The 14,696-nt window shown below is 45.0% G+C and overlaps 1 protein-coding gene across 1 annotated transcript in view; it reads left to right on the plus strand.

Annotated features, from left to right (window-relative positions):
• Positions 1–1,312, plus strand: part of Ptpn14 (protein tyrosine phosphatase non-receptor type 14) — a 144,256-nt gene extending 142,944 nt beyond the window's left edge. Inside the window, exon 19 of the mRNA XM_048356673.1 lies at positions 786–1,312. Coding sequence (XP_048212630.1) covers positions 786–914 — 129 coding nt within the window. The 3' untranslated portion in view covers positions 915–1,312. The remainder of the gene's footprint in view (positions 1–785) is intronic.
• Positions 1,313–14,696: the final 13,384 nt, after the last annotated feature.

Here is a 14,696-nt window from a genome sequence, read left to right on the forward strand (position 1 = left end):
GAGAAAACAAAAAAGTCCTCTACTCTGTTCTGATACTGTTTCAGGCCTGGCTGTTCAGATTGAAGCCCCCAGTTTCAAAAGAGTAGAACTTAATTTGTTGTTAATAACCTGAGTTGTTTTTTATTAAGAACTCACTGTGTGCTGAATGTAGCACCAAATGCTTTACATGCATTTCATCATTTGATTCTGTTAGGTAGATGCTGCTTATTATTTATTGCTGAGAGAGTGAGCATCCCTTGGTAGAGGCTACACTAACAGAGGGAAGTATTATGATACTTATTCTACAGATGAGGAAACGTAAGACACAGCATGTCCTAAATCCCATTGATATTGGGGATTGATCTCGGGGCCTGGGTTCTGCTCTTTAGCTTTTTCACTCATGCCACATCTCCACTTCCAGCTTTTTGATGGCTAACTGGAGATAAGAGTGATAGACTTCCCTGGCTGAGCTGGCCTTGAACCTCAGATCTCCGATCTGAGCCTCCTGAGTAGCTAGGCCTGTAGGCGTGAGCCACTGGTGTCTGACTGACAATATGGTATGGTTGAGTTGCTTACAATTACATTGACCCAGCCTCTTCAGCTTTATGTATTTAAAATACCACCCCAAGGACATCCCGTTGCTGATAAAAGACTCAGTGATTGGTGAAACCAAAAGAGGCAGAGTCCTTTTCTTCCTCTTCTACCTGGGCTTGAGCAGTGAGGGGATGCTTCTAGATGGAGGATGAGGAAGGGAGCAGAGGATGCTCCCTGTCTGGGGACTTGAACTCTTTTCTCTTTTCTTGCAGAAAGTGGAAGTGCCCATGATGCTGAGACTCCTCAGGGAGCAAAGGATGTTCATGATCCAGACCATCGCTCAGTACAAGTTTGTCTACCAAGTGCTCATCCAGTTCCTCCAGAACTCCAGACTCATTTAACCTCCCACAGCCAGCTCCCAGAGGACCCCGCTCTACCCTGCAGGTGGACAGTCACTCCAGACAACATCTGCCCCCCGGGCGAGGGGCAGATCGCAGGCAGCAGGCAGGCTGCCACGAATATCATGTATTATTTTATACGAGATAATTTATTTTTCCCCCTTTGGAATAACTTTTGTGAATTATTACAATACAGTTTTCACCATAATATAGTGCTTTTCATTTGAACCACATTTTGACTGATCTGCATTGTAATACGTCAGCATGGGAAGTTGCTCCGTGTGGCATTTTGGGGACAGGGGCAAAAAGGGGACACATCTCTAGTTCAGTGGCAGCCAGACTCATAATCCCCCCCTGAAATTCATTGGCTCAAATGCTCATGTCTAAGTCAAAGATGGCAAGAAAAAAAATTAATCCTGAAATATAAAGGAAAAAATGGGCCAGGAGCCTTTCCTGAAGGAGGAACCATGTCGGTCTTTTATGTGGAGTATCATGAGCCTTGATGGAATTTGCTTTCTTCTTTTCTTCCAACTCTTATTGTGTTCCCCTGAGCTTGAGTTCCAGGTGGGATCTGCTAGACGGCATCTTCCTTTGCAGGGCAATAGTGACATCTTTCAGGCTGAGGAAGGAACTCTGTATTGTCCCTTTCTTGACCATTGCTTGTTCTCAGCTCTGGAGTCTGCTGCCCTGCTGTGGTGATGGCACCCTGGCTGTTACTACTTGTTTATCCCAGTATGGTAGCATTAAGGCCTTGGGCTGGCCCATCTGTGCAGTGTGGTCTCTTGACTGGGAGAGGACAACAGAGAAGAGTAGGAAGAGATCAGAGCTGGGCAGGGCCCTGATCTTGCATCTTATTTACATCTTGTGTGCAGACTGGAGAGGCGCCTACAGGTTGAGGTTTGGGGTGTGCTTCCTTTATCAAGTCTGACACCATTAGAAGGATTATAAAAGAAAGCAGTTGAGGAACTGGCTTCTTTGTTGTTGTTGTTGTTTTTTTCTTTTTCTTTTTGGTCCATCATGGGGCATGAACTCAAGGCCTGAGCGCTGTCCCTGAGCTCTCTTTGCTCAAAGCCAGTGCTCTACGCCCTTGAGCCATGGCTCTACTTTCAGTTATTGGCTGGTTAGTCTCACAGACTTTACTGCCCTGGCTGGCTTTGAACTGCCATCTCAGATTTCGAGTAACTAGGATTACAGGCTTGAGCCGCCAGCACACCTGGCTGAAAACTAGCTTCAAACTGCTTAGCTCTCAGGTATCGGGGACCTGGGCCACTAAGCTAATATCATCTCCAGACTTCGGCCTAAGAAAGCAAAGTTGATCCCACCCAAGACCCTGTAGTCCAGATCTTCCCTGTCTCCATGAACTTGTCTTTTACAAATTACAGTATTTTACTGATTCCATTGTCTCCATAGAAAATGACCACTCTGGTTAGTTCTGGCCACTTCTACCCTCAAGTTGAACTTGGTGCTTTGTTTATTTCTCATGATTTCATTGGTCAGCATCCTTCTGAATTTGTTAGCTTACTGCACAATATATCATGTTGCACGTGTTTTCTGTCTTCTGGAATCTTGAAGAATTTTCCTTTCTACAGCTAGTTTTTCTCAAACATAACTTTTTTGGGGGGATGGGGATGGGTCCTGGGGCTTGAACTCAGGGCCTGGACACTATCCCTGAGCCTTTTTTTGCTCAAGGTTAGTTCTCTACCACTTGAGCCACAACCCCACTTCTGGCTTTTTTTTGTTTGTTTGCTTGTTTTGGGTAGTTGATTAAAGATCAGAATCTCACAAACTTTCCTGCTCAGGCTGGCTTTGAACCATGATCCTCAGATCTCAGCCTCCTGAGGACCTAAGATTTTAAAGCTATGCCACCAACACCTGGCCCTAATTTTGTAAATATGGTTTTGCTTTTTTGAATCGACTGTGGTAGTTACGTCTTTCTGCATTGAGTCTTCTTTTCTTTCTCTTCCTGAGCTGAAAAGATATTGAAGATAGGTAGAGAACGACATCCTATCCATGAGCAAAAACATGCCCTTGTGACTCGCTGTCACTACATAGCAATAGATTGCAGTGCAAGCAGATTGCCCATTTGCTCCTTTGGAAGATGAGCCAGCCTATCTCCCCTTCTGGACATGTGTCGACTCGGAGAATCTGAAGATGGAGAGTTTTCTTTCTCTTTTCCTCCCCGGTCTGTTGTATCAGTCAAGGAGTCGTATTAACTTCAGCTGAGCTTTGTAAATTTTAAATTTTGGCACACATTCTGAAAAAGAAAACCAGTGGTATCATGTATTAACTGTTGGACTCAGTTTCTAGTATATTGTATGATGAAGGATGTCAATATTTGTCTTTTATCTCTAAGCCCTAGGTGGACACTGTTAGTAATATCTCATGTGGACAGCATGCAGATCTGATGCCTTTTGAACCTAGTGCTCATGGGACTTTGTTTAAGCTTGTCCACGATTCCTACCTTATGCTACTAGAATTCATTACAGGAATTAATGATGCACCTTGTACATTAGTGATGATGAATAAATGACACAGAGGGTACAAAGAAGAAGTGAGTGTAATACCCAGTATCCTAGATTTAATACCCAATTTCCTAGCCAACATTCAACCCAAAGGAAAACATTTAAAAACTATTTCACATAGTTCATTTTTTAAAAAACAAATGCATTTGAGTCTTTAGCACATTTTGCATTCTTTTTCACATCTCTAACCAGTGCCAACAGATCTCCAGTTAAATTATCAGCAGCCATTTAAAGTCCTTTAAGTGACATCTGCATAATAATTGCCCAGAGATGCTTTCTATCTGGGAAGCAAGCCAAGGAATAAACCTTGAAGCAAAGTATATTAAATTAGTTATCTAGTTAGAGCATTTGGAATGATTTCCTGATGATGGATCAAGTCTGAAGCTAGAGCTGTCAGGGTCTGTAGCTGCAGTTTGGATTTGAAGGGAGAAAATTAAAAATGGAGGAAATATGAGGTCCCGTCTCACAACAAAGCCCTCGGCCCTCAACCATTTTCCAGCCTCTGAGTTAGCAGTGGAAATATTTTGTTTCTTCCATTTGCACTCATGTGGGTCTGTTGATTCAAAGTGTTCATCCTTACCGCGGCCCTGGTTCTGGGGGTCCTGCTGGACTGAATGCGGTTTTGTAGGGCTCTAAGGAGACACCGGGTTTGAGTAAGGGTCTTGGGTAGTCTTTACTGGTAGCCTTCCCAGCTCTCTACACAGCTCACGCTCTGCATTGAGAGTAAAGGAGGGGCCTCACTGTGTTTAGAGAGGGATGCCATTCATTCTTTCATTCATGTATATGAGTGAAGGTTAATTAGCTCCTGTGCTCACACACAGAGGTAAGCCATACGATCAGGGAAGGTGAAAAGGGTGTCTCCATGAACAAGTAGCCTACACTGAGAATTCGAAGTTTTGTAGGATTTCGGGGACAGGGTGCTGCTTTCTGATTATAACTAGACTGTCATTACCTAGCCTGAGTCACGTTAGCTGTTTCTGCCTCTCTTTTCCATTAGCCTGGATTGAGGGTCTTTGTGCTCAGAGTGGGCCTGTAGGATTGGACTATCTGCTTATATTCATTTAACCCTCACCCTGTTCTTAGGCTTTTTTTTTTTTGGCCAGTCCTGGGCCTTGGACTCAGGGCCTGAGCACTGTCCCTGGCTTCTTCCCGCTCAAGGCTAGCACTCTGCCACCTGAGCCACAGCACCCCTTCTGGCCGTTTTCCATATATGTGGTGCTGGGGAATCGAACCGAGAGCTTCATGTGTAGGAGGCAAGCAGTCTTGCCACTAGGCCATATTCCCAGCCCTGTTCTTAGGCTTTTGCTTTTAGTTATAAACAAACCCCTATGGGCATGTTTGGCCAGCAGTTTTATCCATCTACCTACTTGTATCACCTTCTCTGGCTTACCATAGGTTTACCCATATGGGATTCTCCATAATTGAGCATATTCTCTTGTGACTACAAACACTTTAAAGGAATTAACCTAATAAATGAGATTTGTGTCTTTTCCTTAGGCAGTACCATGTTTCCCTCTTCCGTAAAGGCTACTGGGCACAAAAAGTAAGTGCAGTGGGCAGCCTAGCTCTCTGTGAACCTGCTGTCTTGCTGTAACAATTGCTCTGCCCAAAGAGTGGCTCATTTCCTGGTCTTGGAAGTCCTTCTTCGCAGAGGTAGCAATACACCCCACCATTCTTCCTGCTCCCAGCTTTTGCTTATCTCTGGTCAGCATTTTTATCCACTGCACTGCCCATCAAATCTTTTCCAGTTTAATATAGCACATCTTTCTCAAGATGAAACTAGAAGGCTCTGTATTAATGGGTTCATGGGCGAGGCATTTGAGGAGATGACACTGGTAGATTTCATAGACCCACATGTGTCAGTTCAGATCCACGTCCTGATAAGCCGGGTCGGCCATCAGGAGACTCTAGGATTTCCAGCAGTGCTCCTTCCTTGATACATAAATGCTATGTCCAGTCATTATCAGACATCATTACCCAAAGGTGCCCTCAATCAAAAAGCTTTCTCATCTGTCCTATTTCTAATGATGTGGTTGATAGGGAAAGCCAGTATACTTACTGATTTTCATTTGAGGAAGCTGTCAACCACTTGAGATGAGAAGCATTCTAGAATGTGTGCCAGGAGCGTAAATTCAAGGAATATGATTGGCTCTGATCTGTGCTGGGGTCAGTTTATTCCTCTTTCCTGTTGGGAAGGGCCAAATAATCACCACTGAGCTCTTAAGGTGGCCCTTTGTGGGGATTCAGCTTCCTCATTTGACTGAAGATGCTTCTGCTAATTTTATTTTATTGCCAGTGATTTTTTTTATTAGACATCCAAGATGTTCTTATTTAGCAATTTCACAAGCAGAGTAACAACTCGGCTAGCTTCAAATAGAGAAATGGGATCTCTGGTGAAAACTACACACATCTTCCAATAGCCTACAGCCTTGTGGGCAACAAATTAGGTGGAAATAGTTCACCACAGGTCCATAGGTAGATCTGTGTGCAAGAAAATAGAAGGGTTCTTGTCTTCTTCTAAAACATTTGGGGGGCAGAACACCACAGTTACCAAATTTGTAGAAAATAATACCAACATACGTAGGAGAAATGTGAGTGTAGTTGACCAAATTCTGTCAGCATTCAAATGTCTTTTCCAGAAGTCCATGGTAGGGCTGGGAATATGGCCAAGTGGCAAGAGTGCTTGCTTCATATACACGAAGCCCTGGGTTCGATTCCTTAGCACCACATACTAGAAAACAGCCAGAAGTGGTGCTGTGGCTCAAGAGGTAGAGTGCTACACTTGAGCAAAAGAAGCGAGGGACAGTGCTCAGGCCCTGAGTTCAAGCCCCAGGGCTTGCAAAAAAAAAAAAAAAAAAAAAAAGACCAGAAGTCCATGGTATTTATGAGGTGCTGTGAAACTCAACTGCCAGCATACACAGTCAGTACTCCACCGTTCTCTCTGCTCCCAGCTTTTGCTTATCTCGGGCAGATAAGCATTTTGATCCAGTGCGCTGCCCATCATGTCTTTTCCAGTTTAATAATATAGCACATCTTTCTTAAGCTGAAACTAGAAAGCTCTGTCTTAAGGGGTTCATGGGCGAGGAGGCATTTGAGGAGATGACATTGGTAGATTTCATAAACCCATGTGTATCGGTTCAGATACACATCTGAGAGCTTTGTTCCACCTTCCCATTTTAAAAAAGAAAGACATTTAGTTACAGGGTAGGAGGAAGGGAAACTCAGGGCAGTATGAATATGACAAGTGACCGTAGAAAGTCAGTTCCTTGTCTGCTTTGCTTCAGGCCGCCAGTTAGCATTCTTTCCAAAAGGTGCCCAAAGCTAATGTGAAGAATTGCACATAGGAGTGGAGGAGGAGTTTTTAGATAAGCCCTAAAGTTTCTGTCAAAATGTCTTAAGGTTCACTTTTGGGTTTTGTTTTGAGCCTTGGAATTCCTCCTCCTCCCTCCTCCCTCTTCCCTCCTCCCTCCTCCTCCTCCCTCTCCCCCACTTCCCCATCTCTTCCTCCTCCTTGTCCTCCCTAAAGCCTGTGTGATGTCAGTTTTAGAAACCACAAAGTGGTACCGCAGAGAGACGGCCATGGTCCTGGGATCCATTTCACCCTGGCTTGGTGCCTTTCACTGTGTCCGCGCTGAGACAGAGCTGGATGGCTGTCAGGGCTGTCACTCCTGCCGTGTCTCTCAGGTGCCCGGATGTGCTGCTCAGGGTCACCCTCCCGCTTACCACCGGCAGCCCCCTCCTCTTGCAGTCTGGCAAGCAGAGGGCTCCACTCAGCCATGTGGCCCCCAGAGGCTGCCATCTTGTTCCTTCTACTGTGATGCCGGGGCTGGAGAATGTTTTCCACTTCACAGCAGGCAAGATGTTATGTGCAGAGCACCACTCTGGCGGGATGAAAGTCCAGTGGCTTCAATATTCCCTGGCTTCTTGGCAGGCAAATAGGGGGTACCATTTTATGATGTCATCACCTTCTTTCTGAGGGGACTTCATTGGCTTGGGACTCTACTGCCCTTGTGCTTTTAAGATATGCTTTATGGATCCACGTTTAGCAGTACACCTCTTCTTTTTCTTGCCTTGTCCATGTAGCTGCTACAAAAGAGTTAAATTCAGTAACAGAGTCCCTGTTTTATATCTCTACAGAATAAGGAATTAGTACATTTAATTTTAATGTTCACGTTTAAAAAAAACCAATGGTTTCAAGGAAGATTTGGCAAGTGAGCTACTGTAATCCTAGCTACTCAAGCGGCTGAGATCCTGAGAAAGGCCTTTAGAAGCCAGCTGGGGCAGAAAAGTCCGTTATAATGAATGTTCCATTCCCAACTCAGCAAAAAGCTATGCTGAAGGCATAGCTTAAGCAGTAGAGCCCTGAGTTCAAACCCCAGTACTGAGGTGGGGGGAGGGTGTCAAATGAAATAAACTGTTCTTGCCCACTCTTTTGCCTTCTGGTTAGTAGGAATTGTCACCCAGTATTGGAAGAAATGAAAGAGAAGGAGGTTGATACCAGTCCTGTTTCCAATAATGATCGCTATACTTGTTTCTTGGCGGTGGCCTTTTTGATGTGGATTAGCGTGCTTCTAGCTTCTTCCTGCTGAACTGGGTTGCTCTTCATCATCACCCATCTGCAGATTGGCCTTCTGGTGCGGCAGCTGCACCTGGGGGCCGCCCGGGAACACTGAAAGGGGGTTGTCACCGACATTAGGTTCTGGGGAGGGAGAGGTAAGGTAACCTTTCTTTCCCCCAACCTCTTCCTTCAGGGAAACACAAATGCTATCTCATCTAACGGAAGGCTTAGGGGACTTGGATTGGGAACTTTCTGTGCCTGGGGCTTGGGGCCTTTTGCTAAAATCTCAGGAATGCTGCTTTGAGGTTAGCCAGGTGATGGGGACTGGTGGCTGGCATTCTTGGCATTTCTCAGGGGCCTCCAATCTCCCTCAACTGCAGTGTGAGCTAATAAATAACCTTTCTCTGTGAAAGTCATTCAGAGCCTTCCCCCGCCCCCCAACTTGAACATTGTAAAACTTTATTGCATTTGGCTTTGAACTTTTTCTTGCCACTGTTGGGAAGCCTCAAATTCTTTGCTTTATCCTTTCTGCTACAAAGTTACTCTTCCCCCCCAGAGATGGAGTGTCCTGTGTATATCCTTTGTTCTTTGAAAAGTTGAACTGTGTGTCCCGCTTGGGGTTACTTAAAATGTGGGATAAAGAAGGTTTTACATATGCAGATGACTATTAAGTGTATAATCTTCTGTAACTTGTGTTACTTCAGATACTAGCCTAACCTAGTTTGTTTCACTGGACTATTGTTACTACTTCAGTATTTTGATGCTTTCTCTTGTCTGTGTTTTATAAAACATTGTGAATTTTGGTATGCTTCAAAATAATGGACACCTAGCCGATTTTATTTTGAAATGATATAAAGAAAAGTCCCCAACTTAGAAACCAGTTTGTTTTGGAAGGGGTCTTGCTTGGGTCAGCCCACAAAAGACGAAGGGCTTCCAGCCCTACTAAAATACAGGACTGTGTCAGATCTGGTTGGATTTCAAGGGCTGACCTGGAAAGGTAACCAGCACACCCATTCAGTTGTTGTAAAAAACAAATGCATTCCATGTTGGGATGTGGAATCCCAAGAACTCATTCTCCTCAAGTGGCTACTTAATGCTTTGCAAGATGGAACCCTAGGCTCCCACAAACTCCACTTGTTAGTGGGGAGGGACTGGAGTCCCAGGACATTCCCTCGGTGGGGGAGGGATGCTGTCCAGTCATGTGAGCTGGCCTTTGGTACAGACTCCCTACCAGTTGAATAATGTTAAAAGCCTTAAATAAAACTATGCATGCTATTTTCTATGTGCTATTTTTCTATCAGTAAATAAGCTTATGCTTGGCAGTTGTATACGCCGTTACAAGGTGTGTAAAACTGACGTTGACAGTATTTTTTGCACTGTTTCCTGTCTGTTTTTTATAAAGTCTTACTTAGATATTGTTCCCTGTTCATGTTCTCACTGCCCTGTTATTACTGTAAAATGTTTCATATGTGCCTTTTCGAATGTGAGATCTTTAACCTTTTTTTTGTAAAAGATATCTATTGATTTCCATATGCAATAAACCTTTTTGTTTTTTCAGAGAAAAATTAAGTTTTCTAACGCTTCCATCCTACTAAATGAAATTGATATTTGTTGACTAAATCACTGAAAGATCCCTTACTCTAAAAGATGATTTTCATAGCCAAAGGCATATAAGGAAAGAAAATATGCTTTCTGCTTCTTAAAAACCCCACATCTTGCCACTTACTTTTCAGCCTGACCAGAGTGAAGACCTAGTTTGAAATTTCCCAAGTTGTCATTGTCAGAGGAAACCTGAAAGGCGCAATTGCGAAGTAGGTGGAGGGAACAAGACACGGAAATGGGCCATTTTTACCAATGTAGTGTCGGGCCTTAGTAACTCAAAACCCCCTCCTGCACTCCATTCATTTACTCAGACACCAGATTGCTGATGTGGAGAAGGCAAACCCAGACTGCTACAAGAAACCCAAATTCATCTTTTTGTCTTTGATCTAACAACTCAATTCACCTCCAGGTTTCAAGCCGCTGCCCTATCCCAGGCTGAACCACTTGTGCTAAGGGGCTCCTGCCTAAGCTGGCTTCGAACTGTGATCCTCAGATCTTAGTCTCCTAAGTAGCCAGGATTACAGACATGAGCCACCGGTACCTGGCAACAATTGTAGTCCTTGAAATAAAAACTACATAATGTTTTTAAAAGATGACAGCAGGCAAAATATACCAATGGAAATGGAAAGCAGTAAGGTAGAATGAAAAGGTTTCTCTTTCTTGAGCTGTATAAATAGATCAACCTTTCATTGATTAAAAACACATGGAGTTCTTATGTAATGGAGATAAAAACTGTCAAAATTAGACTGTCTCCAAGTAGACTATAAGAGCTAAGAATTATTTTTAAAAAGGACCTTCCAAAACTAAAGATGTTTGTAGGCAACAGCAACAAGAAACACATATGCACCAAGTGACAAAAATAAAATGACAAAAAAGATAAAGCATTTACTATTTAATGTTTTCATTTTGCTTTATAAAGAGGGTTTGAAACTCCATCAGGCTTAGTAGTATAAAAGTACACTGGGACCAAAAGAATAACAAAAACCAAAATAACAACAGCAACAAAACCCATACCTTATTTGTAATAACTACTGAAAGTATAAAACCCAGGAACTGAGAAGGATGTGCTGGACTTACATCAGCAGTGAAACCCCTTCTGAGCTGACCGAGGACCACATTCTAGAGCAAGAGTGTGTGTTGTACCAGAATTCAGCCACAAGAAACAGAGAAGCCACATTTTGAGAGGTCGAATTTTGGGAGTCTTTATTGAAAAGCTGGTGACTGCAGGTGGACTCTTGTCACAAAGACCTGTAGCCCCTCAACTAAACACTGTCAGAAAACTGAGCCATGAGAGGGGAAGAAAGAAAGCAGAAGAATTGTCAGGTGGCTGGAGGGCTCACAGGTGCCAAGAATAAGCCACCAGATGTCAGGCCGCTGGAGGGCTTACAGGTGCTGGGAAGAAACCACCTTCCTATCGGGAAACGCCATCTGCATCAGCCTAAGAGCACAAGCCTGAGACCAGCTGGAACCACCCAGACTTGCAGAACAACCAGGTGCTAACTACCACCACTGACCAAACTGCCTTTTGCCCCTGCCATATAAACCCTGCCTGAGCCAGGCCCAGGCGCGACCTCTCTGATCCTGACCAGAGGGGCATCTGGGAGCGTACCCCAATAAACTCTCTTTCAATCACCTCTACTTCTCTCTGTGCTCTCTCCTCGCCTAGAACCTTTCAAAAACAATACCAACAAACCAGGTCAACTCCAATGGAGAGCTGAAGCGGGATGCCCTGGTGACCGGAGGGACAGGAGACACGAACAGGAGGCATGGTGTAATGGCACTGGAGCTGGTGTGCACCTAACAGGGTCAGAATCAGGGGGCATGGTGACAGGACGACAGGTCCAGTAACCTATCATCCAAGTCCCTGGCCCTGCCTCTGGGAATTCAGGCACACCCAACACCTGGGGCCTCCCCCCCCCACCTTCTACCATGAAGACAAGATAGCACCAGTTAAACCCAATTCCCTATCATCCACCACATGGCCAAGATTGTGCCGGTCAGACCCACTCTCACTTCATTATCTCCAGTTAACCACCAGAAAACCAGAAGTGGCACTATAGCCCAAAGTTGGTAGAGTGCTAGCTTTGTGCAAAGAAAGCTCAGGGACAGTGCCCAGGTCCTGAGTTCAAGCCCCACAACAACAACAACAAAAAAGTTGAACAAGAGGGATTTGTCAGGAAAATCGGAATACAGAAGGCTGAGCCCTAAGCAAATACTAAACTTTTTGCCATACAATCATAATCAAGAGCATGTTCACTGCACCAGACTATATAGCTGGATGGAATGAAGGAAAGCAAAAACCCAGCCAAGTCTTAGGAGAAAGCCTGTGTTGCTATTCTGAGTCACAGGAGTCAGTAAATGATGCAAAACAAGGGAGCAATGATGACAAGTTGTTCAAAGAGAGCAACTTGATACCTTATTATTAAACGATTACAGATATATCAAAGTCTTATTTTTAAAAGTTTGGTTCATTAAAGATGAAAAATCATCTGCCTTTGCACAAGTGTGAAAAAGGATAACCAGGGTAAAAATCATTTTCAATAATGCCCCTCCCTCTACACTGCACGAATAAATTGTGGAAAACATGGGTAGATAATGGCCATTGTGGTATCTTAGAAAAGATATTGGGTCCTTGGTCCTCTGGTACACAGCTCTTAAAACCCCTGGAATTTCCTAAGTCATAAACATGGTAGGAGCTCCTTTTGTTCTAAGCAAGCACTGCACACTGAGCTCCAATGGCTGCCCTACTTCTTTTGCTGTAATGAAGCCACTCTTGGCAGACCCCTGGAGAGCTTTAGATGGAAGCTTAGAACTCCCCCCGCCCCACCCCACCTTCTGGAGCTGGATTTAATGGCCAATTGCCAGTGATTAATCCATCACGTTTACGTAATTAACCTCTTAAGTTCCCAACCAATGGGGTTGGGAGAACATCTGACTTGAGCATGTGGTAGGAAGGAGGTCCATCATCACCTCTATACGGTAGCCCAGAGCTCTTGTGCTCAGGACTCTACCAGGCCTCCCTGCGTCCTCTAAACGGCTAGTATTAAATTGAATTACTTCCTGGAGTTCTGAGAGCCACTGAATGATGAGTCACAAAGGGAGATGTGAAATGGAAACATCAGTCCGAAAAACGGGGTTCTGTCATGGTGACTTGCTAGAAGCAGCAAGGGGGTTCTTGTGGGACAAAGCCCCCAAACCCACTGCTGGATACCCACTCTGGGTTAAATGCAAGACACATGGTACCCAAGGAGTGAGAGAAGTGGCTGGTGAGCCCCCCACCCCAACATCTCAGGCATGAATTCGTGGAAAGTCATTTCTTTTTTTTTTTGCCAGTCCTGGGCCTTGAACTCAGGGCCTGAGCACTGTCCCTGGCTTCTTTTGCTCAAGACTAGCACTCTGCCACTTGAGCTACAGCGCCACTTCTGGCCATTTTTTATATATGTGGTGCTGGGGAATCGAACCCAGGGCTTCAGGCATACAAGGCAAGCACTGTTGCCACTAGGCCATATTCCCAGCCCCGAAAGTCATTTCTGTATATAACTAGAGTGCTCAACCTTGCTAATAAATGCACATGAAACATTATTTTACAGGTATAGACTGATGGAAAAAAAATTCTAATGATGATAGAGTCCTATGAAGAAAATAAACATCAGCTTGTTTGAAGGGAATATGACTACATTTATTCAAAAACTGGTTAAAATTCAGTCTGATCCTGAAAGTACGTTTTTAGGCATCTTAAGTCCCCCTCCCCCTACACCAGCACACATCAGCATTATATGTTTAAAGATACACTGCGGTGTGGTAATAACACCAACCTGGGTAGCAACATGTCCGTAAAGAGGAGACATGCGAGTAAACTATGGCCTGTGTATGGGATGCACTATGCTGCCTCTAAAAGGAATAAGGAAACTATCGAAGTGGGAGCATGAAAACATACCCACATGGCTACCTTGGAGCAGCAAGGCCACCTCCATGTGGGTGGTGCCTTTGTGGAACAGGTGTGGAAAACACTAGAATCTCATCAAACTGTTCACAGTGGCTTCACCACCAGAGTGCAGGCGAGGAAGGGCAGCCCTTTTATTTAGGAATGCATTGTTGGAATGAACCGAGGGCAGATTCTGTAACACCTCTAAGGATGGGGAAGTAGCATCAGCACCCCTGAGGCTCGGCCACAGAATTGTCCGTGTGTATCCTTCAAGCATTCAGCTCCTGGCCCCAGGACGTAGTCTCTGTCTTTTCTGTGCACTGGAGAAATACAGTGTTTTACATACAGTAAATGGCTTATTGGATATACTAGAGAATGCATTTTACCGGTTACCTTTCACTGCGTGTAGGGGAGAGGGTGACGAGAGGAAAATGCCGGGTTATGACAACTGAAGTAGAAATTCCACCAGGCTTGACTTTCTGTCTCATCGGGGAAGCTCTTCTGTTTGGAGCACAGAACACTTTTCTAAGGAAGCACCCCCGACCTGGGCGGTGCTGGGCCCTGGCATAGCACAGTGGCTGCCAAAGCCCTTCCCCAAGTTGCTGGTGCCTGGGCTGCAGGGCTGCAAGCACTGGGTTTCCACCGGCCCTGTGGGTAGAGATCAGTGTTTGCTCACAACACTGGGTTGGTAAGGGACTTTTTTTTCCTTCCTCAAGCTTACTCTGGAGTCTTTCCAAAAAAGGAGAGCACTGCCCAGAACCACGGATGGAATGAGAGATGGGAAGGCGGCTCTCCAGCTGGGGAGATGCACCGAGAGCCAGGGGGAGACCGCAAATGGACATGTCCTCCTGCCAGGTCAGCAGGCTGCTCTCCACCACTGACCTTGCTTTCCTTCTGGTACTTTCCCTCTTCCTGCTTTCTTCCTCCACACACTCTCCCTGGAGAGCCACGGGGCTCACTGAATGAGGGAGGCCAGGTGTAACTGCCACTCAAAGCTGGCTCCCGCCACCACACAGAAATCCGCCTCACAAAGCCACGTATGGTGGCGCATGACTGTAATTCCGCCACTTGGGAAGATCAGAGTTAGAAAGAGGCCAGCCTGGGCTATGTAGTGAGATGGTCTCTAAAATTAGAAAAGAAAAAAAACACCTAATGGCAGACAGAAGAAAACACGGACC

This window comes from Perognathus longimembris, chromosome 11 (assembly GCF_023159225.1).
Source record: "Perognathus longimembris pacificus isolate PPM17 chromosome 11, ASM2315922v1, whole genome shotgun sequence".
Classification (NCBI taxonomy): Eukaryota; Metazoa; Chordata; class Mammalia; order Rodentia; family Heteromyidae; genus Perognathus; species Perognathus longimembris.